This window comes from Pelodiscus sinensis, chromosome 5 (assembly GCF_049634645.1).
Source record: "Pelodiscus sinensis isolate JC-2024 chromosome 5, ASM4963464v1, whole genome shotgun sequence".
Lineage (NCBI taxonomy): Eukaryota > Metazoa > Chordata > Testudines > Trionychidae > Pelodiscus > Pelodiscus sinensis.
The window spans coordinates 4,442,810-4,467,536 of NC_134715.1; the positions used below are offsets into that span (position 1 = coordinate 4,442,810).

Below are 24,727 nucleotides of genomic sequence, written 5' to 3' on the forward strand. Positions count from 1 at the left end.
AAGTGTAGTAAATATTCTAAAAAACACTCTTCTAAAATTTCTTTCTAAAGAAAATGGATCATGTTTTCCAATGCATGCCAGATTGTGAAGACTGAACATGAAGAAGATACCTAATGAAATGCCCTAAATTTGGGAATAAAAATGTCGGTCACGGGTTTTTTGATATAGCTTGAAGTTTGTCAGAGATTTATTTGCAAAACCTTTGTAGTAAGGACAAGTCAGCTATCCTGCTGAATGCAGCATTTGATGTTATGGAATATATGAGGCAGACTTTCTCTGTTTTACATTTTCTTAATCGGTTTTTCTAAGCTGATTTAATATTTTAAATGTGTTCTTAAACCTTTATAAAGTTACCATTCCAGAGTGCTACATGTTTAACACGCTGAAACAAAGACATTTTAAATCAATCAGTCGGAGCCGTTCAGTGTGTTTATGACAAAGTTCATAGCTTTTAGAAAAAGGGAATACTAATTTATTGTGTATGAACTCCATAACAAGAGACATGTTTATGAAATTTCACCATGTGTTTGTTAAAAATATGTTTCCAATGATTTTAGGCATAACAAAGGATTTTGTGACTTGTTACTCATTTTGGTGGAGAATTACCTTAAAACTAGTTTATCAAATAGTCATAAGTAAAGAAAGGCAAACTCTGCCTAAAAAAAAGTGGCAGAATGGCTCTTACACAAAAGCCCCTTGCACAAAAATGGCGGATCATTAAGTATGCAAATGAGGTGCAGCGATATTCACCACTTTGCCTCATTTGCATATTCTCTTGCGCAATAGAGGGAGGTCTAGACATAGCCCATATGTTTAAAGATCCAAGCATTTAAGGCTAACGCTGAATACTCAGCTTGTGCAGCTCTCCAAGGGTTCTGGGGTAAATGGAAATGCAGAAGTAAACATGTGTCAGCGACCAGGTTTGCAAGAGGGACTGGGGCCTGTTCTGTCACCCCTTGGAGAGGTGATTATAGATACAAAATTGTGATCCCCTGGGGTACTGTTTACCCAAACCTGGGACACCAGTAATATAAACACTCCTAGCATGGTATTGTTATCTGCATAAATCTTTCAGGCAGTATTTGTGGAAAGCAGGAGTTATTATTTCAAGATAACCAGCCTGTTATTTCGAAGTAACAGGCTTGGTAAACAAGGATGCTACACTTGTAACTTCAAAATAAGGGGAGTTATTTTGAAACAACTCCGTATTGTAGACCAGAGCTAAGGGGGGTTGGTTGTGTGACTTCTTGCTGGTCAGTGTGGCAAGCAGAAGTGCTCTATGTGGCTGGTTTGGTGTGCTTTATAGCGAAGGACCCAAGTCTTGAGCTGTAAGTAGCCTTCTTTCTAAGCAATTCACCCTGATTTGACCCTCTCAGTGGTGCCCCACAGCCTGTTATATTACAGGTGTTTTTGTCCTCCTGTAATCTTGAAGGAATAGAAGTTCGACACTGTATAGATCCAAGCATGAGGATTTATTACGCACGGTGCAGGCAGAGTGTCACTTTGCTTATTAGGCTCAGTGAGACACTGCTAAGCAATTGATTACAATAGGTTAGATAGGGTGCCAAAGGTCAGACAGAATCGACAGGGTGGGAGTTCCCAAGCCCCTGGATAGGTTCTAGCAGCAAGATATAATGAGCACAATAAGCCAATAATCTAAAAGGTTACATCATTGCTCCACCCATAGCTCAGGTTAACATGTTTGCTAATACACAGGTGTTATCCCTCAAACGTCTCCTCTTGCAAGGTGTAAGTTAAATCCTGATTTCAGGTCCATAGAAATGACTCTGGCACTTCCCAGACAGGTTGACCCACAGGCCCATTCCTAGAGGGTCTCAAAGCAAAAAGAACAGTAAACAGGACCCAGCAATGACAATTGTGTATAGTTTATCAGTGTGTCCTCTTGAGCTCGGGTTGGCATCTGTGAGGGACGGATGCCATAACTTATGCTGACATGCTGGCCTTCACCCTGAACTCTGGTTGGCATTCAGGGAGTATGTACTTGTTATCTTGTCCTGAACCACGGAGCAGACTCCAAGGCCCCTCTCTGTGAATTATGTGCCCGTAACTCATGATAAGTCCCCAATTACTGCTCCCCACCTGGGGTTGGGTTGTCTCAGTTTGTTTATGGCTGGTTAAAAAACATGTCTGTTTCTTGCTTATCTGAACCTTTCTTTAGCCATGTATTGTCCATTGGTAACTAGGCCTCCTGCCTAGACCAGGCCCATGGGGTTTGGGCATATGTGAAAGATTCTTAACAGAGACTGTGGTCAAGATCTTACATACATATTATTGGGATTTTGGCTCTTCAGTCCCTCCTCTTGACCCTAGGGTCAAATACAACAATTGTAATATTTTCAGCTTACTTCGGAAGGGCCGGTAAAACATCAACGCCAGTAGGAATGTCAGGATGGACACGCCCCCCCCCCCATCATTTGGCAGAATAGCACCCAGATCAGTCCCCAGGGGATTTCATCACCAGAGATGTCATTGCCCATAATCATTGTTCTGACTCCCACCACCTGATTCAATGCCTTAGAGTATTTGGCATCAGCCTGGTCCACGGTCTGACCTCTGAGTGTACCTCAGACTGCCTACCCTAATGTGTCTCTGGGCCTCCTCAGTCTTCACCTACAGGGCCAGAAGACTCTCCTCCAGGTACTTGCTACCATAGGGCCATTCCAGATCCCATGTTAGGTTACCCGTCATTGGCAGAGTACGGTAGAGCCACGTCCCATCAATGGTCAGGGTTGCCCTTCGAGGGACCGTCATGCACATGGATGGGTGTGTCAAGGGGCAGGGCTTTCCATCTAACTCGATGGAGTGGTTCTGGGCAGTCACACACCACATACGTTCATCTGGACCAGCTCTGTACGCACCAGTTTCTTGGGGCAGCCACCTCAAACCTAGATAGATTTATTAGAATATTATATGGGCATGTACACAAAATTTCTTTATCAGAGTGGGTGCAGCATTCCCACCCACTTCCATGAGGGCCAAGTGGACCAGGCCATCCAGGGGGTCTATTACAATTCCCTGTGTGGTGATGGCCAATGTTTGTCCAGCTCTCCCACAATTCTCCTCCAATTCCTTTACCTTTGTATCATTTATTAACAAACTGATTAATTTCTGACCCAGGTATTTTGTTATGTCCAGTGAGTTGGATACAGAGTTCGACTGATCCTTTAAGCTATCTAGGATCAACTGACTGGCCTCATTAGTATCCAGTCCTCCCCAAGCGTTAGATACCTCAGCGTCTGCCAGCCTTGATTCAATATGGTTCCTTATTTCAGCTTGGTGTGCCATGGCATAGGAGTTGCCAACAGAATTACCTGCATCGAACCACCCTGCAATGGTATCTGTTAACCCTTGTTTCTGTCTAGTTAGGCGTTCACCAATTGGTTTGTCAGGCTTGTAATGTTTCTACCCTTTCAAGGCCTGACCCTTGCACATTGTCTATTTACTTCCTCTAAGGGAATGCACACCTTGACCCTCTAGGTGTGGAATCCCACCAAGGTGAGGACCGGTAGCATCAGTCCTATCATTACCAACCCTGGCTCTGGGACAGGGATTTGCATGGGGCATGACACACAGTTGGGCGGTTCTACCCTGTCTTTGATAACTCAGTTAATTGTTCCCAGCTGTGTACATTCTAGTTTGAGCCATTGTTTAACAAATGTCCGCCATGCTTATGGGGTCTCCTCCATCTGTGCCTTTAGTAGTAGGCCCCACCAGGAGTCGACAGCCCCAACTTCCACAGGCACCGTGCCGGTATAATTGGCACATGACCTGGCATTAGTACTGGTTTTTTTCCCTACGAAGTCCCACACAAGTTGCAGCATGGAGACCTGCATGTTTTTTCAATGCCTCTATTGTTCCAATATGCAAAGTAGTTATGTTTAAAGGAGGGCTAGTCCAGGACCTTGTAACCCCCTTTACTATTAGTATGCAGCAGTTCCCCTTTAAAGGACACTGGTTGCCTTAATTGTAGACACTGTCCCTCTGAGAGGGCCACAACATGGTTTGATAGTGTCTCTCATTATTTGTGGGGAGCCTATGCAATGCCATGTTATCCCCCAGATTGTTCCATAAAATTGCCTAGTTTCCAGCACTTGGCACTAGTGAGTAACTGGGCAGTCAGCTGTTATTGAAATGGTGATGTTACTACTCTCCCTATTGTCATGAACATCAGTGTGTGATTTTGTTTGAACCTTCTTATGTTCCACCTACCCATGTCTTGACTGTAGTTCTACCCTCACCTCTGGCCAGACCTTTTTAATAGTTAATGCGTGTGTTCTGCCGAAACGAAGCATTTCTTTAGGTCGGCAGTTAAAGTGAAGCAAGCTCGGCAGAGGGGGTTAGTAACCCATTCCCAGTCCTCCCTTTCCACACAGCACACTCCTTGCATCCTTCACCATACACCATAGGGGCAGCAGGAGCTGTAGCAGGAACCGCCTCACCGTCACCCTTCAGTCCCTATTCTTGTTTACCTGTAGAGACATTTCAGAAGCTTCAAAGGGCTTGCCGAGTTAGTCTGTACAGGATAAACTTAAAAAGCAACCAATGGTCTGGTAGCACTTTAGAGACTAACAAAACATGTAGGCTGTGTCTAGACTGGCCACTTTTTCTGGAAAAGCAGCCTCTTTTCCGGAAAAACTTGCCAGCTGTTTACACTGGCCGCTTGAATTTCCGCAAAAGCACTGACGATCTTATGCAAGATTGTCAGTGCTTTTACGGAAATACTATGCTGCTCCCGTTCGGGCAAAAGTCTTTTTCCGAAAAACTTTTGTGCAAGAGGGCCAGTGTAAACAGCACAGTACTGTTTTCCGCAAAAAAGCCCCGATCACGAAAATGGCGATCGGGGCTTTTTTGCGGAAAAGCACGTCTAGATTGGCCATGGATGCTTTTCCGCAAAAAAGTGCTTTTGCAGAAAAGGGTCCTGCCAATCTAGACACTCTTTTCCAAAAATGCTTTTAACGGAAAACTTTTCCGTTAAAAGCATTTCCGGAAAATCATGCCAGTGTAGCCGTAGATGGGATCATGAGCTTTCGTGGGCACAGCCCACTTCTTCAGATGACCGGAGTGTTGAGTTTAGGATGTGCAGACAGACGTTGTTAGTATTCAACTAACTTAAACAATTTCCCCAGTAAACTGTTGTCAGTTACAAATATCTGTCTGCACTTTTTCTTTCACTCCTCCCACTAAGTCTTCTTACAGTTGCCGTTTGTTTGGGCCTGTCAGGGGGTGCACACCCCCAGTGTGCCCCCTGACTGTCTTCATATAGCCCCTCTCAGGGCAAGTTACAGTCTGTATGGGTTGCTCATCATAGGCACCAAAGCAGTATATAACTGGCCCTTTATGCAAGGCCGAATCCACAAAGCAGTTTATAACTGTTATAGCGGGGCACACCCCAGGTAGGGGGACCCGGGCCCACCCTACTCCACCGGGTCCCAGCCCAGGGCCCTGTGAGCGACCAGTTACCGGGTCACTCCCTCGGCGGGGCCATCCAGCCGAAACGCACCAAGGTTCTCGGGCCAGGAGGGGCGGCTCCCGCTCCTTCCCTGGGCCACTTCCTACCTGGACTTGCCCAGCTGGCTGCGATCTCCAGGCCGGCATCCCCTCGGCCGGCAGTCTCCGGGTGGCACCCACTCGCCTCCGCCTTCCTCCCGGCCTCTCCTGGAGTCCCTGGTAACCGCTGGGGGAGAGCTCCCTGCTCCAGTCCTTCTCCTTCAGCTGTCTCCCTCCAAGGAGCTCCTGCTTCCTCTGCAGTCAGCCCTCCACTGGCCTTCTTTCTAAGCAACCTGTGCTTCTCTATATATACCTGCCAGCTGGGCTCTCACTCCCCTAATGGGTTCAGCTGGCTTCCACAAGCCAATTGTCCTGCCCTAGATAGTTGCCAGCTGGGCTCTCACTGGCCCTAAACCGCTCCAGCTGGCCTCTTTCTTTCTAGCCCCGGCTCAGGGCCTGAGTCCTGGTCTTAAAGGGCCAGTGCAGGGCAGGCACCCTGTCACAGGGCCCAATCATTTTTTTTTCTCTTGCTGAACAGGGTTTTTTTCCCCTTGCTCACACTTCTGCTTTACTTAGAATATCCTCTCCTTTAAAAAACAATACCCAACAACAATGCTAGCATTACATATACCACAAGACAAGATAAACTTAGACATGAACGCAAAACACAAAACATTTTTTTTTGTCATGGCAGTAGAACCATGGTTTAGTTTTAGTTTTTTTCAGTTGCTCTTCTGCTGGTACTAGCTCTTTCTGATGTTCTGAAAGACAAAAGAACATTTTCCAACTCCCATGGGGATGGCACATTATATTTTGTAATACTCCTTTCCTTTACAAGTATTCTTGCTGACTTTTTATCTGCCTGCTCTTACCCAATAATTACTTATGCTTTTGTTTTGTAAACCAGCCAAGCCTCAGTAACATCCAACTTCTGTGGGTTCCGGGTAAATTAATTCACTGCTCAATTATTACATTAATAAGGTGGTATGCCTCAGTTTCCCTCTTATACAGCAGTCCAGGTTTTAATAGTTTTTCTGTTGTGAAACTCCAAATTTATTCACACATAGTAACTGAGAAGCTTTACTTTTATAGTGATTTTCCTTTACTTAGCACTAGGTATTTGCCAGTTACCATTTCTACAAGCCCAAAATGTTTTCTCTTCCAGAAAGAGAATTATATATAATGTAGCAAGGTCACTTATTAGCACTAAATTTGTTATCTATAGTTATATACCATGCCTTTTATTTGGACCATTTTACTTCAGAGGACAGTGCGTGTTATACCCTCTTGACATGTTTGAATAGCAGACCCTTTCTATCTCTGTACAGTTACTTACAGAGAATTAGAACTAACAGCCAAGCAGCCTGCATTCACACACCCTTTCTGGCTGGCTTTCCGATCCAAAGTTACCAGCAACCCAGAGGCTCAGCCTTTAAAAGGGGCACAGTGAAATTCCAGAGGTCTGACCCTCATATGATTGTGGTTGCAATGCAGTGGACCCCATCTCATTTTTTAAATTTGCCAGGGCCACCTACTCTGTTTCTGTCCCCACTCTTCAGGCACTGCGAAAGTGCTTGCAGTCTGGTGCTTAACAACATGGGACGGTGCTTCATTCTTTTCCAGATTTTTAACAGTTTTTATTATTATTCTCCTGCTTTACTTGTTCGCGCAAATCATATGCCTGGACAGCCTGTTGCTCTGCCAGCAGAGTGGCTTTCCACTGCTCAACAGCCTGTGTTGCTTCCTCTATTTTTCCATACTTTTTTCATTTATTTGGGAAGCTAGCATAGTGGAATGCTGTTTAAGCCGTCTTATATTCATTGCAAAATTCTAGCTCTTTTACTTTTATTCCTATTCTTTCCCAAATCTCTGGATCTCCTTCCCATTCAGGGATATCATTCCATCCTTGTCACCAACTGAAGGAACAGAAGTTCGACACTGTATAGATCCAAGCACGAGGGTTTATTACGCACGGTGCAGGCAGAGTATCACTTAGCTTATTAGGCTCAGTGAGACACTGCTAAGCAATTGATTACAATAGGTTAGATAGGGTGCCAATGGTCAGACAGAATCGACGGGGTGGGAGTTCCCAAGCCTCTGGATAGGTTCTAGCAGCAAGATATAATGAGCATAATAAGCCAATAATCTAAAAGGTTACATCATTGCTCCGCCCATAGCTCAGGTTAACATGTTTGCTAATACACAGGTGTTATCCCTCAAACGTCTCCTCTTGCAAGGTGTAAGTTAAATCCTGATTTCAGGTCCATAGAAATGACTCTGGCACTTCCCAGACAGGTTGGCCCACAGGCCCATTCCTAGAGGGTCTCAAAGCAAAAAGAACAGTAAACAGGACCCAGCAATGACAACTGTGTATAGTTTATCAATGTGTCCTCTTGAGCTCGGGTTGGCATCTGTGAGGGACGGATGCCATAACTTATGCTGACATGCTGGCCTTCACCCTGAACTCTGGTTGGCATTCAGGGAGTATGTACTTGTTATCTTGTCCTGAACCACGGAGCAGACTCCAAGGCCCCTCTCTGTGAATTATGTGCCCGTAACTCATGATAAGTCCCCAATTACTGCTCCCCACCTGGGGTTGGGTTGTCTCAGTTTGTTTATGGCTGGTTAAAAAACATGTCTGTTTCTTGCTTATCTGAACCTTTCTTTAGCCATGTATTGTACATACATTGGTAACTAGGCCTCCTGCCTAGACCAGTCCTCCACTCATCCTGAAAAAGTATCAATTACTACCAATAAATAGCAAAAACCTTCCTAGCTCCTTGGTAAACTGTCAACAAAATTCATCTGAATGAACCCTGTACCAAGGTCCAGGCTAACTTTGGTGCATTATGGACATGCATTATCCTGGGTACACCATCCACAATTCTTCACCTGTGTTTTAATACCGTCTTGCCCATTCTCCCATTCAGCAACTTGCTTTAACCTCCTTAAGATTCCCTCATCCCCTTCATGCATAAACTGATGTGCCACATTCATTAACTCCTGTCTTTCCACTGTACCTGGGATGGACCTGAGTTTGCCTGAGATATTTGTTTTTGACTCAAGCACTGGGTTAAGATTTGTACTCTGGCCTCTGCTGGTTACTGTTGCTGTCTTGTGATGGCATGCTATACTTTCTGCTCGATTATTCCAAATCACCTCGAGACTTTCACCTTTATTATGTGATTTTCCATGCCTTATTTTTAATTGCTCAGGATTATTATTAAACCACCAATGTGTGCATCTCTAGTCTTCTATATATGCAATTTCCTTCCTGTCTGCAGCTTTCCAGTAATCTCTTGCCCAATCATTCATCCAGAACTGCCCCCCTTGTCACAGAAAAATCACTATCTGTATAAAAATACATGGATTCAGCAGTATAATCCATGGAGTATGTGGATTCATCAGCATGAACTATGTGCAGTATGGATTCACCAATGAAATCTGCCTGCAGTACTGCCACTGGTTATTTGCATCTGATCATCTCTTTGCAGACAGGCAGGAAGAGCACAGCAAGAATATGAATTCAGTCGGGCTATGTCTACACTACAAGTTTTTGCAGCAGAAAGTATGCTAATGAGGGACTTATTAGCATGAGTATGTCATTAGCGTATTATCTGCAAATACTTTTTACACAAGGGGTTTTTTTTCAAAAAGAAGCAGCGTAGCCACTTCCCTTTTGCTCAAAACCCCTTTTTGTGTAAGATCCTTATGCCTCTCCGGGAGAGAGAGGATCTTGCGCATAAGGATCTTGCACAAAAGGGTTTTTTTGTGCAAAACGGAAGCAGCTACACTGCTTCTTTTTGCGCAAAAACTCATTGCGCAAAAAGCATCAGCAGAAAATATGCTAATGACATCATGACTCATGCTAATGAGTCCCTCATTAGCATACTCTCTGCTGCAAAAACTTGTAGTGTAGACAAAGCCTGGATGTGTATATATTAACATGTACTAGTCTTATCTGATTGTCCCAACAACATATCATTTGAGTTCTTCAAGCATTCTTTTCCAGAGGTTCCTTGTAAAGTGTAGTGATACCTGTTTATTGCTACTGAGTGTTTAGTTAACCCTTTCTCAATTATTAACCCGACAAAGACCTCTCTCTTCCAAGGGGCACTTCAGAACGGAATAAACAGACACTAATTATTTGTTAAACTAAGATTTATAGTCAAAACTTCCTTTTGTGTTAAATACAAATATAACTTTAAAGTTAGGAGTGCTCATAATACTTAGGAGTGCTCCTACGTGTGTGTGTGTGTGTGTGTGTCCATTGGGCAGGGTGTTGAGTGGGGGGGGGGATTTCAGGGAAGGGGGTGGGATGCAGGAGTCAGGGCAGGAAATAGGGGTGCTGGAGTCTGGTCAGGGAGCTGAAAGGTGTGGGGGGCTCAAGGCTGGTGCGGGGGTGCCAGAGTCAGGGTAGGGCATTGGGTCTCAGGGCAGGGTGTTGGGTGTGGAGGGGGCTCATGGCAGGGGGGTGCAGGAGTCAGGGCATGGGTTTGAGGTTGTGGGGACTCAGGGCATGGAGTACAGGATTCAGATCAGGGGTGGGGCACTCAGGGCAGAGGGCTGAGAGGTCTGGAGGGGGGGTCACGGTGACAGTGAGGGCAGCACTGCTCCAGCAATGGGGGCTCCCTGCAGCTCCCAGGACTATGATGCCCAGCCAGCATCTCCTCCCTCTGGCTGGCGGTAGCTCCTGGGGGGCGGGGCTGCACTGCCAGGCTCCTTCCGAGGGGGAAGGGAGGCCAAGGCTGTGCTTTCTAGTCCCAGCCAGCAGCTTCTTGGGGGAGGGGGAGCGGCTCCACTGCCTGGACAGGTCCTCCTGTGGGTGGGGGCTGTGCTGCATGGCCTGTGGCTCCTCCAAGTGAAGGGGGAGGCGTGCTCCCCGCCCCATCCAGTGGCAACCTGGAGAGCTCTGGCCCCAGCTGGCCACTCTCTTACTTGTGAGGCTGCCCTCCTGTGGTCATGCTGCAGTATAACTCTCCCTCGCACTCACAGCCCCCCTGTGGTCATTATGGAGCATAACTAGACGCTCTGTTCCGAAAATGCTTTTAACGGAACACTTTTCCGTTAAAAGCATTTCTGGAAAATCATGCCAGTCTAGACGTAGCCAATGGGTATTTGGGACAAGATCTGAAATATTTATTGACCTGGAAGGTAATGTTTCTGATCCCTTGGGCTCAGTAGAACTTTATTTGACTGGGATGCATAGATGGAAGCTTTCCAACTACTTAGATGCTATATGGAACCCCAAGCACTTGGAACAATCCATCTGCTCTGCAGTATAACCCGTATCTTGGTCTAAATGGCCAAAAACTCCAGATTCAAGGAGGAATTTAAAAAAGCTACTGGCAAAAGAAATCACAGCAATGAATGTATTAAAATTACAGCACGTAGAGACATGCCAGGATCCTTCAGATTTCTGTTCGGAACTGCAGTGTAGTTCCAGACATTTTCCTTTCATAATCTTCATTGAATCTCTCATTCTGGGCCACAGTAAAGTGATTCTTCCAGTCCCCAGCAATCCCTGAAGCAAAGAAGACAGTGGATGAAAGCAAAGGCATTCCCAGTGGTGGGCAAGGTAATAGAAAAGAGTATCAACAAAACGTTAGTGGTCTCAATTCTGCTCTGTTGCTTTCTTTTCTCTAGCTCCTATAGAATTGCAAAAGTGTAGCTGAAGCCAGACTTTGACTCTGATCAGTTAAGTGAATACATTTTCCATGCACCACAAAAGACAAATGTTGTTCATTAAACAGAGTGCTCATTAGCCAAAAACTCAGTGCTGAGCACCCCGCATTTCCTCTAACAGATATATGCAAGGAGAGCTGGTCTGCCTAACAACCGACCACTTTGAATATCTTTTCCATATAATGATGACAAAAGACATCAAGAAAAATGCTGGTGTCTAGGATAGCTGCTTTTTAACAAGGGTACTTACTATTTTTATCACAATGTTTGGGCAACAGTTGACTTTAACTGGAATTAAGTCACTGGAAAATTGGTGAACTGAAATATTGTATTGGTCAGTTTTCTAATGGTTTGTGGGAGCTCAAAGTGGATGCTGGAGAAAGCAAACCAGCTAATATTCTCCATTCTGTTCTAAGTGTTTTAAACATACTTTTGGTATGACAGTTATTGCCCCTCTCCTGTATTATTGTTAGTAAACAAGTTTAATGCATGGTATGGGCTAGGGGGAACCTTTCAGGCACCTAACAAAGTGGCCAGATTTTTAGAAGGGCTCAATGCACACCAGGGCTCAGTGGGAGTGGCTGAATGCTTCTGGAAAATTCAGTCAGTGCCTTTTGATGTTTAACTGGGAGCTGAAGTCTTAGAAATCGGGATCTCTCCCCTCCATTTATTCATAGATCAGGTTCTAAACAGGTAGCAGCAGCAGAGCGCAGACTTCTACAACTCCACTCAGCTCTGTTCTTCAGGTGATGGCTTCAAGGGGCAAGAGTGATTTTTGGTCTCCAGGTCCACTTAGCCCTTGGCCTCTCTGACGAGATGGGGATTGCTATTTAGTGCCTTCTGCCAAGGCATCTGTGAGATAGAAACACCTAACCACTAGCAATGGTGCCACCAACTTATTTTACACAAAAGCCATCAGATATAAATACCATCTGCTTAGCTTACAAAGGAAAAGAAGGATGAAAAGTATCATCCTGTTACAATCGAGGAGAATAATGGTTGCTAGTACCCGTGTGAATCCTTACCCTTGCGCATAAAAGGGGAGATGCTGTGGTCCATTACATCACTTGGAATCATCTTATAATTTGTGATGGGATTCTCTTTCATCATTTCAAATGAAGTGTGAGAGACAATCCTGTCGAGAACCTCCTCCTTCAAATCCTTCCCCAGGAACGTCATCACCTTGCGGATTTCACGCTTTGGATCCTACAGAAAGACAAGTGGCACTTCGGAAGGTGTGTTGCGGGAAACAGTTACTCCCCTCATCAGGAGAAAGTGGCCACCAGCATGTAATGCAGTGCAAGTCTAGCACTTCTGTGAGGAGCCAGAAACCTCAGTTCTTTCATTGCATGAAAATCAATATCCAGCAATACATCTGATCAACCTTGCACCCATTTCTTACACCACCTTCCCAAATGAGAAATCCTCAGGAGGGGTTCAGTTTGAATGTGAGCAAAGGAGTAAGTCACTTCTAGACTGGCTCCCCATTTTTAATTACGTGCTTCCCTAACTTCCTTCTCCTCTTATGGAAAGCTTTTTCTCAAGCTAGCATGCAGCCCCTTCCCCCCACCCCGCTACACACATACACAGAAGCTGGTCCCTTCCATGGTCTCTTCTTCTCCAGATGTAGTCCTAGAGAAGGGAGAATAAGGGGGAAGGAGAAGGCTCCCAGGATGGGTTTTAGTTTAGGCCAGGTTTACAGTATGGGAGAAAGTTGATCTAACACATGCAACTCCATATATGTGAACAGTGTAGCTGGAGTTGACATACCTTAGCTTGACTTACCACAACATCCCCATTGATGGAGATCGATGGGAGAAAGTCTCCCACCAACTTCCCTTACTCCTCATGACCCGGTGGAGTCAACGGAGTTGTGATCAATGGTCGATTTAATGGGTTCTTATTAGACTCACTAAATCAAACTCTGGGAGATCAATCTTTGCACCATCAGCCTCCTAGTAAGTGGAGACAAGCCCTTTAGCACCAGCCAAAGTGCTTAGAGAGTCATAAACAGACTTTTTACTCATGGTGGACTGCACAACTCCAGGTGTTCTACAGGTGTCAGAATTGTTGGCTCCATCTCAATGCATGTGGAATGGCCCCTTGTGAGGGGACACTTGCCCCACACCAGAATGGAAAAGGATAGACCAGCCTTGGGAGAGAGCTGAAGCTGGGAGCCAATCGGGAGAAGGATTCAGGCAGCCAATCAGAGCCCAGCAGAGCTGTATAAAGAGATGGCTGACCAGGAGGAGTCCACTTTTTACTCTGTCTCTGGAGCAGGAGGAACCTAGCTGCCTGCTGGCCGTGGTACCATAGACAGAACAGTGCTGGGGAAAGACTGGGAAGCTTAGGCCTGAATAAACCCAGGCTGAGGCCCAATGACAGGGGCCCAGGGAGGCCCTAGGGCTGCAGAGGAGCAGCCAGGGCAGGAATAGGAAGCAGGTGCAACCCCCCTTGCCAATGATGAAGTGGCCAGTTCAGACCACAGTTTGCCCCCGAGGGAAGGAACTGACAATGAATGGCAGTGGGGCACTGAGGCAAATGGTGGCTTAGAATAATAGGGTCCCCCAGAGTGTGGGTGCTGCTGTGGGGCAGTACCCTAAGGGCAGGGCGCTATGGTCTGAGAGCGATGGGGGTCTGATGAGTGTTGCAGAAGGGGACAACAAGACAGGAAACAACAGGAGAGATACCGCCCAGCGAGGCCACTCTGAGACTGGACCGAACTAATTCCTGGAGTGGCCATGGCAGGGCGTCCCAACATGCTACACCCCCCAAGTGTGACTTTGTTGCCCTCTCACCTCTTTCATGTCCTCATAGAACAGGTACAAGATGGGATGATCCTTTCTCTTCTCCCACCAGCATTTCACATGCTCGTACCAGGACCCATAGGCAACTGAACTTAGAGGAAGAGGGGTGCACGGGATTAGTGACGCAAGCGTGTCAGGTAACTGGGGGCCACATGCCCCTTTGGCTTAGCGCCCCTGAAATGCGCTGTGTGTGCTGTTACTATGACACCCTATGCAAATCACATTACTGTGCACGAACCCCCCTTGGTGTGGTTTCCATACACTGGGTCAGATACTTTGCCTCATTGGTTGCACTGTCAGGTTAGAATCCTCATGTGTTATTTAATGACCGGAGCAGGCACCAGGTGTTAGCTAGCTCGTATATAAATACAGATTAGGGACACGTTCAATGCAGTCAATGGCCTGATCCGCAGTTGGTGTAAATCAGCTTCACTTTATTACAGTCCATGGCCAGTTCCATAGTTAGTGTACAGTGGCCACAGCTCCACTTATGTCAGTGCAGCTCTGCTGATTCACAGCTGCTGAGGATTTGTCCCTAAGACCTAGTTCTAGTTATATAAGGTCTGGGCCAGTGTCCAATGCTATACAGATTCCCCAATCACTGTTCCCTTGGAAGGGAGCATGGTTGGAGTGAAGGCTTCTCAAAACTCTCCAATCTAATAGGAAAACTCCCTCCCTCATTTCCCACTGGACTTTAGTACAGAGAGAGCACGCTGACAGGCATAGCATCCTTTTTTTCTAGCAAGTAGCAGGTTCTGGCCTCGAAAATTCCCCTGAAGTTGCAGGTCTCTTTCCCTTCAAGCAGCATCAATTTAAAACCCTGGGAACACAAATAGCTAAGAGATGTTGGTCTTCACCTCTTCCTGCAATGTAGTTCTCAATAAATTGCTCCCATGTGCCAGGGTCTGGATTCAGCTTGATCATTCGGCCAAAATGGTAATAGGAGACAGCTACATCTTTGGCATTTCGGGCAACGTAGATCATCTGCGGAAGGAAGAAGAGAACAATCCAAGTTGCCTCCATGGCTCTGAGTTCTGAGTCGCTCTGGACTTGGATTTTCAAAGGTACTGAAGGGAGTTGGTGCCTAACTCCCTTTGTCTCCTTTCAGACTCCCAACTATACTGCAGGGGATCCAAATGCTGGCTCAGGAGGGACAAATTAAAGCTGCAGGGATTTAAAGCACCTGGGTGCTGCAGTCTGAGGGTGTGTCTAGACTACCTAGTTTTGTCGACAAAAAGATACTTTCGAAAAAGCCTCTTTCGAAAGAGGTTTGCAGTCTAGACATAGCCCATGTGTATTCAGACATAACCATTCATCTAATTGCAAAACACACCACGCCCTGCGGGCCTAACATAACTACCGATGGGTGAGCTGGATTTTATTCTAGCTCTTGCATCATCAAGCAGAACTGTTAGTTGACTTGCAATTGCAGGACCATATTTTCCCCAGTTTTGTCTGGGTAACCCCCATCAAGCCAAGCAGGATTTCCAGACTATGGGTTTTCTACAGATGGTGGTGATGTTTGTAGTTTTCTTTTCAGGATCTTTGTTATTAATCATAGAACAGGAAGGGACCTAGAAAGCTCATTGAGTCCAGTCCCCTGCCCTCATGGCAGGGCCAAGCACTATCTAGACCATCTCTGACAGAGATTTATCTAAGCAACTCTTAAATATCTCCAGTGATGGACACTCCCTAGGTAATTTATTCCAGTGCTTAACCAGGGGTAGCAAGTTTACAGAAATTTTGGTGGTGCCCAGAATGCCCAGAGCCTGCACCCAAACTCCCTCTCCTGCCTCCTCCTCAGAGGGCATTTGGGTGGAGGTCGAAGTGCAGGCTCTGGAAGGGAGTTTGGGTCCTGGGTACAGGCTGTGGGCTGGGGCAGAGGATTGGGGGCAGGAGTGGGGGCAGGCTCTTGGAGGGATTTTGGGTACAGGAGGAGTGAGGTATGGGGCTCAGGCTGGATAAAGTAAAGGAGGGGATCTGGGATGCAGGCTTCTGGGATGGAGGTGGGTTGGCAGGTGGCAAGCTTTGTTGGCCCTCACCCTGAGCCAGGGATACTCCTGGTGGCTAGACAAACATCTTCCTCAAAATGGAGTGGACATTCTCTAAAGGCATTGGAATCCCATGAGGTCATCTTAACGGGAACTGGATGTCTTGATCCCTAAGAGATCTTTGAAAATCTCAGCCAAACTATGCATATTATATAAACCTGCATCCCGATGCTGTTCGGGTAAACCTGCCAAAGTGCTGCCCTAGATAGATATCACCACAGCAACTCACACAAAAAAACCAAAATCCTCTTTCTGCCTGAGAAGAGTCAGCGGGTAAAAATGAAGGAGCGGAACCTGGCAGGGGGGGACCAGTATGAATATTCTGTGTGCTCAAGGCACATATTTCCCCAATTGGCTAATTGTCTAGAAGGCCTAAGGACCCAGTCACAGATTACCTTGCAGCCATTTTCCCAGAAGGACGTTGGAAGGAGATGGACTGGCAGGTGGGTTTTCACTAAGCGAGGAGATGGCTGCTTGTCTAATTGCTCTGTACCTGGTAAGCAAAAGTTCCCAGGGATAATTGATGCTGACAGAGAAGGCATTAAAGGTAACATTTCTAAAAGTGCATTAGAATCACTGAAACTTGGCAACAGAAGCCAGATCTCCTGAGTCTCAGGGCAATGATCTATCAACAATTCCTTCGTTCCTCTCTGAATCTGCAAGCCAGCCACTGAATCTCTGACCATCTTGTCCGTAATCACCAACCACAAGTGCTACGTTTACCTGGTGGCATCTTTCCAGGAACAGCAAATTCCAACATGGGCACTTTGTTGAAAATTGCATCCCGCTTGCATTTCTCAGGATCTCCGTCATTCAGAATCATGTCCACAATCTCACTCATCCATGTAGTGCCTGGAAACAAGATGAGCGAGAAAAACTCAGTCAAGAATCAAGTTTATCCGCTCAGTCAGAAACCTCATCCACTGTCCTTCGAGCCAAGCCAGCAGCACTTGTAGATATTCCATCTATCCACTTAGGATCCTCCATACACTAGCCAAGCAGTTCTCCAGTGTGGGTTGGAGACCCCCAAAGTGGGTCATGTCTCTGTTTTAATGGAGTTGCCAGGGTTGGCTTAGACTTGCTGGGACCCGAGGACAAATCCAAACCCTAAGCCCACCCTCTGGGGCTGAACCCCTGGACAGTGTGGTTCAAGGCTGGAGTTACAAACCCTCTGTCTGGAGTTTTGCCACAACCACTGCCCAGCGCAGAGGGATTTGGGCTTTGGTTCCCCCTCACCTGAGGCAGCAGGGTTAAGGTTTCGTTCCTCCCTCCTGAGGTCATGTCACTATTTTTGTTCCAGAAGGGGGTTGCCATGCACTGAACATTGAGAACCCCTGTTCTAGCCACATCTCTTCCACCGGCCTGAGGCTGGGTAGCAGTGGAATATCATTGGTCTGTAGCAGAACACTGCAATTGGCAGCATGGTCAAACACAGCTACCGCGGGAAAGCAGACCACCCCAGAGTTCTCTATCAGTGGCAAATCTGCAACCGTGTCCCACCACACCCCTTTTCAGGGATGAGGTGAAGGCTTCCTAGGCCAACACACGTGCTAGCTGATTTTCCACCTCTAGGTCTTCAGTGAGCATCCTCAGTGTTCTCAGCAGCTGCCTACAAAATAGAGGAAAAGACGAGGTTCCAGCCCTACAGGGATTTTACCATTTGTGTAATACACCAGAGTGGCCTATCCCAGCTGATGTGGGACAAGAGCTAGGATGCCGCCCGTTCTTTCATCCCAACACTCCTTAATTTTTCTTCTGCTAACCCCTGCCTGCCTCCCTATGAGCCAGCACCATATAGTCACCGCAAGGATGGCTCATTGTGCCTGGTTCCTTGCTGGGCCAATGCTTAGACCTTTGCTGCCTCACACAAGGAAGGGCAGCTGACCTCATTTGGAAACATAAACAAGTATTTTGAACTCTGAACTCCACCCTGGAATGAGAAAAATCCAGGCCTTTCATTCCATCTCTTCTGAGCCTGATGTTTTGTTAAGGTTAAAGATAAAATAAAGCTTGCATTGCGATTCAAGGGCCAGATCCTGCTGTCCTTGCTCATATTTAATATTACCTCACTCTAGGAGCTATCCCCAGCACCGAAGTGCTAATCAGCATGAGAAATTGCTGCAGAAACAGGTAAATAACTGTTATCCATCTGATAGCTCACAATTCAACTCCTGCCCTTCGGGTACCAAAAACCTTTTGCCTCTCAAGCCATTCAAGAGTCCCTCAAATTGCATCTTCTCTAGCACCGGGGCTCTGACGCACTGCATGATGGTGATCACAGTTTGTCAAAGGATAATGTCAGTCCTTCAGATCCCAATCAATCTCACTGCTTCATCAACCAAACAACTCAAAGTATCCCAGCACCACAAAACTGCCAGCCCCTGACAACCCAGAGAGTGTTATCCAGGGACTCAGACCTTCAGTCTCCAGCCTAGCAAGGGGCATCACCAAACACTAAGGCTACGTCTAGACTGCAAGCTTCTTTCAGAAGAAGCTTTTCTGGAATAGATCCTCCAGAGAACCATTTTCGAAAGAGAGCATCTACACAGCAAAAGCACAATGAAAAAGCAATGTGTTTTTTCGAGAGATAGCGTTCACATGGATTCGACACTGTCTTGCATTTCAATTGTGATTGCTGTGGACAGGGTGGCCACCAGGGCACCTCTGCTTTTTCCTGGAGGCCTCTTCTTTTGAAAAAACACTCTCCTCCGTGTCCACACATGCATTTTTCTGAAAAACGCTTCTTCCTCGTAGAAAGAGGTTTATCGCTGTCAGAAAAAAACCTCCGTTCTTTCAACTTTCTGTCCAAAGAACATAATAGCAGTGTGGACATAAGTATAGTTTTTCCGGAAAAACTGCCATTTCTCTGGGAAAGTTCTGCAGTGTACACATACGTAAGACAGGCTAAGAAAATACCATATTCGGTCTGTCCCTTTACTTTGGGGGGAGAGGGAAAGGCCCATCCTTGTCCTTGTGCCTGCAAGGTGCCTGAATATCCCTGTTTCAGGTGATGAACGACATAGATCATAAAAAACTTAAAAAACAACAAATAGTCTAACAGCACCTTAAAGACTGACAAAATATGTAACTGGAATCATGAGCTTTCATGGGCACAACCTGCTTCTTCAGATGAATGGAGTTATTAAAGGTTCAATTTCTACATAAATAAGGGATGGGAGGGAGAAGGAAAAAGAAGGAGAAAAGGGCAAAGAAATAATCAGAGTGTCCATGCTCCATGAAGCTGATAGAGAAGTTGCAAAGTGTTCTTTCGTACCCATTGTTTGGTTTTTTATGTCATTAGGCTGTGGAATGTAGTAGGTCACATGGATGTAGCGGATGGTGGCTACATTCCACATCCTAATGACATAAAAAACCAAACAATGGGTACGAAAGAACACTTTGCAACTTCTCTATTGCTTCATGGAGCATGGACACTGTAATTGACCATTTCTTCCCCTTCCCTCCCCTCCCCCCCCCCCCCGTTTTTTAAACTGGACCTTTAATAACTCCATTCATCTGAAGAAGTGGGCAGTGCCCATGAAAGCTCAGGAGACCGTCTACATGTTTTGGCAGTCTTTTAGGTGCTGCACGACTATTTGTTGTTTTTTAAGTTTTTCCAGTTAGGGTGTGTCTAGACTACATGCCTCCGTCAATGGAGGCATGTAGATTAGACAGACAGGCAAAGGGAAATGAAGCCGTGATTTAAATAATCGCGGCTTCATTTAAATTTACGTGGCTGCCGCGCTGAGCCGACAAACAGCTGATCAGCTGTTTGTCGGCTCAGCGCGCTAATCTGGACGCTCCGCGCCGACCTGAAAGCCTTTTATCGACATCCCCCTTATGCCTCGTAGGATGAGGTTTACAGGGGATGTCGATAAAAGGCTTTCATGTCGGCAGAGGAATGTCCAGACTAGCGCGCTGAGCCGACAAACAGCTGATCAGCTGTTTGTCGGCTCAGTGCAGCAACCATGTAAATTTAAATGAAGCCGCGATTATTTAAATCGTGGCTTCATTTCCCTTTGCCAAAAAAACAAATCTACATGGCTCCGTCCATGTAGTTTAGACGTACCCTTACAGACTAACTTAGTTACCCTTCTGAAGCTATAGATCATTTAAGAACGGAATAAATCCCAGTCCGGAAGGTTTGGGGCTTAAATTTGATGGGATCATTTCCAGTGAGTGAAATGTAGGCTGGGAGCTATGAAATGCTGGGAAGGCGCATTGGCATTCTTGCTCGTTATTGTTAGCAATAGCTGTGAATCATTACCACTGCTTCGTTTTCAGAAGGGGAACATGATAGGACTTCAGGGGACCCCACTACACTTCCAGAACCATAGGGCCTGGCTCATTTTGGCTCCCAACCCTGAAAGCCAAAAAAACTCACCAGATTTGGGGTACGTGACTATCACAATGTCACCTGGCCTGCTCTGGAAGTTGTCAATCCTTTCCCAGTTGTATGAAAACGCGCAGACCATTGGAATACCGTGGACTGTCCTCCAGTCCTGCCGAAAGTTATCATCTGGTGAAGCCATGCTGTGGGGGAGAGTTAAACAGAGCACAGATGGGAGAGCAGCTGGACAGGAAACTGTTACAGTCTCAGTGTTTTCTGACACTCCATGGAATGTAATGGATTTCTTTCTTTCTTTCTTTCTTTCTTTCTTTCTTTCTTTCTTTCTTTCTTTCTTTCTTTCTTTCTTTCTTTCTTTCTTTTTCACTGCAGCAGCTGGTCTGTCCTTCTCCACCTGTTTAATCATGCTTGCCCTTGGCTTTGTTTCCATTAAAAGCTGAGGCCGCAATGAAATTTCTGAGGAGCATGCACCGCACCACATTTCATAACATTATATAACAGACAGCTGTATGTCATGAAAAGGTTTGTTGCTCAGCTTTCCTACCTATGGGCTCCTTTGTAACAACAATATCAAGAAATAGCTTTTAAAAACTGGAGAGAAGCAAAGGAACAAATCTCTGTAGCAGGTCAGACCCACGTACTGTGATCCTGCTGTATGTGATGGGTGGGGACTCAGGAAACCCGCAGTCTGTTCTCAGCTGCACCTTGTTCCTGGCAAGTTACTTAACCTCTGTGTGCCTCTGATCCCCATCTGCAAAGTGGAGAAGATAATAGTCCCTTTCTTATGTGCTTGGTCTATTTAGTCTCTTCAGGGGTAGCAGCTGACTTGCTATGTGTTTGTACAGCACCTAACACAACAGAGCCCTGAATTTAATCCAGGTCTCTAGCTGTCACCGTAACAAAAATAATATTAATCATTTCTTGTAACAATTTTTTTCCCAGGAGAGATCATTGGGTTAGTTTAGGCTGCTTCCTAGTGCTTTCACCAAGCCAACATGTGGAGAATCCATCACTCAGCACTTATTCCTTACATACACTGGGCATGTTCTGAGGCACAGACCCAGTGGCACAGAAATGTCCGTCCCAAAGGATGGACTGTTACGCCCTAGGAATGCAGAGCCTGGAGTAAGTTATTGCTCCAGACTCCAAGGGCACGTCTACAGTTAAACTCTCATGGCTGGCCTGTGTCAGCTGACTCAAGCTTGCAGGCTCAGGCTATTTGGGCCTTCCTATCAAGGACTCCCAGTGCATGGGCTCCAGGCCAAGTCTGAACTGGACTAGTCCTACATTGCAATGTGCAGCCCCAGTCCTGTGAGCCCGACTCTGCTGACATAGGCCATCTGCAGGTGTTTAACAGCGGTGTAAATATAACCCGAGGAGAGAAGGTGGACACAGTCACAGCCCAAGATAGAGCAACACTGAGCACTTATGGAAATCTCACAAACTGCATTTTGTGAAATCTGGAGATCAAATCTATTACACCCTGAAAAGAGATTTGATAGATATAAGCGGTTTCTGTCTGCATCTGTCTGCAAATCCATTTGTTCGAGAACTCCACCTAAATGGTAAGAGCTTGACCACCTAATTTGGTAGGCAGCTTCCTCTTCTCCTAACTTCAAGCAAGATCAGGGTTTGGTTCTGTCAGGACAATGGGATGTGCCTGGAATGGGATTGTTTCTCATCAAACAGAAAGCGAAAGTTTTACTATATAATGGCCACAGGGGGCAGCAATAGGCCAGAGATGGGGATTGGAACCACTAAAACCCTGTTGGGACAACAAGGGGGAAGGGTGGAGAAAGGAACAGCTATCTACCATATATTTCAGAGAGTTTGCTTGTGTGTCTGTCTCCCAACCAGAGGACAGGAATCCCTCCCCCAGCTGTGCCCACTGCATCTGCAGCAGCCAGGGAGAGGCGCTTCTCACCTGGCTCCAACCTGCTGGGGTGAGAGAGGGCTTAGATTGTTCTCTGTTCTCGGGGCAGCCTGTATCCTGAACCCCTCATCCCCAGGCCCACACCAGAGGAATGATTTAAATGAAGAAAAACAAAACATTTGAGTTAAGGAGCCAACCAATGCGGAGTAAATCTTCTAGTCCATACTTAGAACTTATCTGCAACAAGTTAAATAACCGTGTTCTATGACCCAAAACTATTTGATCATAAAACTTTCAGCCATGCAAGGTAGCAGGGCTGTAACCACCATGACCAGAAGGAACACACAGCATTCTCATTCCCTGAATGAACAACAAACTTCACACAGTAAGGACATTTTGTTAGTGACAGAGGCAAACACTGCTGTTCTTCAGTGTGTGTGTGTGAGATAGTCTGCCTGAAATCAGGTGGCTTTGAAGCATTCCCAAATGACTGACAGTGTCACCTCTCATTATCCCTAGCGATCCCTCTGAAATCCCACCAACACTCCAGGCAAGAAAGGACCTATTTTCCTCTGAAAAGAACAAATGAAAAATATTTTAATTGCTGTTTCTTCCTTTTAGAAATTGCTATGCACACACGTTTTAGAGGAAGTCCAATGACACTGGATGCTGTAAGCTAGCAAGTGATTTACCACTGTGGATCTTGAACTCATATGTAAACTAGCAGACAATTCATTATCCAGCTCCTTCTGCTTTTACAAAAGCCCAGCTTGGTGTATGTAACACTGACCGGTCCTGCTGCCCTAAAGCAAAATGAGACGTGAGTCAAAGCCACAATACAATTATAAATCTGTTTTGAAACAACTCCTGCAGTCATTTCCATCCTGAGTGCACACTGCTCCTCCACCCAGGTCTTAAAGGGGAAAATGAAAAAAACTGTGCATTGAACATTCCGCTCTGGGAAGTTTGCAATGTCAAATCCTATTAAAATTGTCCAGGTTTCTTCCCGGATGTGTGTCCCAGCAATACTAGCCAGGGTGCTCTGCCTGGCTGTGCGTGTGGACATTAGAACAGACAAACAAACTGCTAAAAGTTACAGGTCATAGAGTTGAAGACCCACTTTACCTTTCTCCTCTGCTGGTGCTGCTGTGGTGAAGAGAAGGAAAGGCAGCTGTATGTGAACTGGCATGATCTGCCCCAGGAGATTGTGAAAGGATTGGGGCGGGCTCATTGTGTCGGCGAGAACATAAAAAACCCTCAGGAATGCAATTGGGGAAGACATGAGAATATGCCAGCGTCACCGTGTCTCCTGGGCTGTTCCAAGAGGGGTGAGGAATGCAGGTGTTTCTTCCGGACTTATTTCATATTCAGGGCAGTTGATGTTGCTGCTGGGTCTAGGGAGCTGTTTTAGTTGTTGGTGACAAAAGGGAAAACAGAATGTTTGAAGTGTCACATTTTGGGTATTCCCTATGTGGAGTCACTTTTCACTAAGCTCCTAGAATGTTCTGGAGCTTTGTAGAATCTCATGGAACCTCCCAGACTTTCTGAGAGCTACATTTTGCTTCCGCCTCCTAGATAGTTATCATCTGTACGCCCAGGGGCGTCACCAGTGAGTCTATCAGACATGAGAACAAAGTGAAGAGAGAGCCCAGCTGTGATGCTGTGAAAGTGTGCTAAGACTTGAAGAGTATAAACAACACAAATAAAACATTTAATAAAAGACATATTTAATGAGACACCAGAGATATCTATCAAACACCTATCTAAGCAACAATATTAAAGGAATACTGTTACCTTTCTTGCCATGCATTATATGTAACCTGTGTTGACTTCCTATGACCGCAGAACATAGACTTTTGCTATCCCTAATATTGTCTGATTGTTTCTCATAAAATGAAAAGGGTGGAGTCTGGTTAGATAGAGTTATATTGAAGAATGACCACAGGGGGCAGCATGGGGGAGAGGTGGAGAAAGGGACAGCTTTCAATCATGCATTTCAGAGAGTTTGTCTGTTTGTGTGTCTGTCTGTCCCTTAGCTGGGGGACATACACCCCGTCCCCGGCTGTGCCCACTGCAGCTGCAGCAGTCATGGACAGGTACTTCTCACCTGGCCTCAAGCTGTTGCGGTGAGATGGAGCCGGGGCTGCCCTCTCTCCCCAGGGCAGGCTGTATACTGAACCTCCTCCCCAGCCCCTCCGCAGAGCAATGATTTAAATGAAGAAAACCAGAGCTTATTTGATTGAAGCACCCGAGCAATGCTGGGAAAATCTTCTAGTCATTCATATTTATGATTTTCAGAAATGCCGAGTGGCTCCCGGGGCCCGTGGATTGCAGTGCTAACTCTGGGGTCCGCAGCACTTATGATTATCGGGACACCTATTTATACACTTCACGCGGACTTAGAAAATTTAGAAAATGTTGGCCTTGAAGCATAACATTGCACTTTCATCCTTTT

General features: G+C 46.0%; 2 protein-coding genes across 2 annotated transcripts in view; one reads left to right on the forward strand and one right to left on the reverse strand.

The window, feature by feature from the left end:
* The window catches only part of LOC142829495 (uncharacterized), a 151,382-nt gene that overhangs the window by 9,791 nt on the left and 116,864 nt on the right, over positions 1–24,727 (forward strand). The window lies entirely within an intron of this gene.
* Positions 9,304–23,518, reverse strand: LOC102458073 (sulfotransferase 1B1-like). Its single transcript, XM_006132967.4, is given in 9 exon segments — positions 9,304–11,032; positions 12,219–12,399; positions 13,992–14,086; positions 14,858–14,984; positions 16,447–16,544; positions 16,775–16,903; positions 20,436–20,584; positions 23,398–23,444; positions 23,447–23,518. Coding segments are annotated over 9 exon segments (996 nt in total). The 5' UTR covers positions 23,504–23,518; the 3' UTR covers positions 9,304–10,919.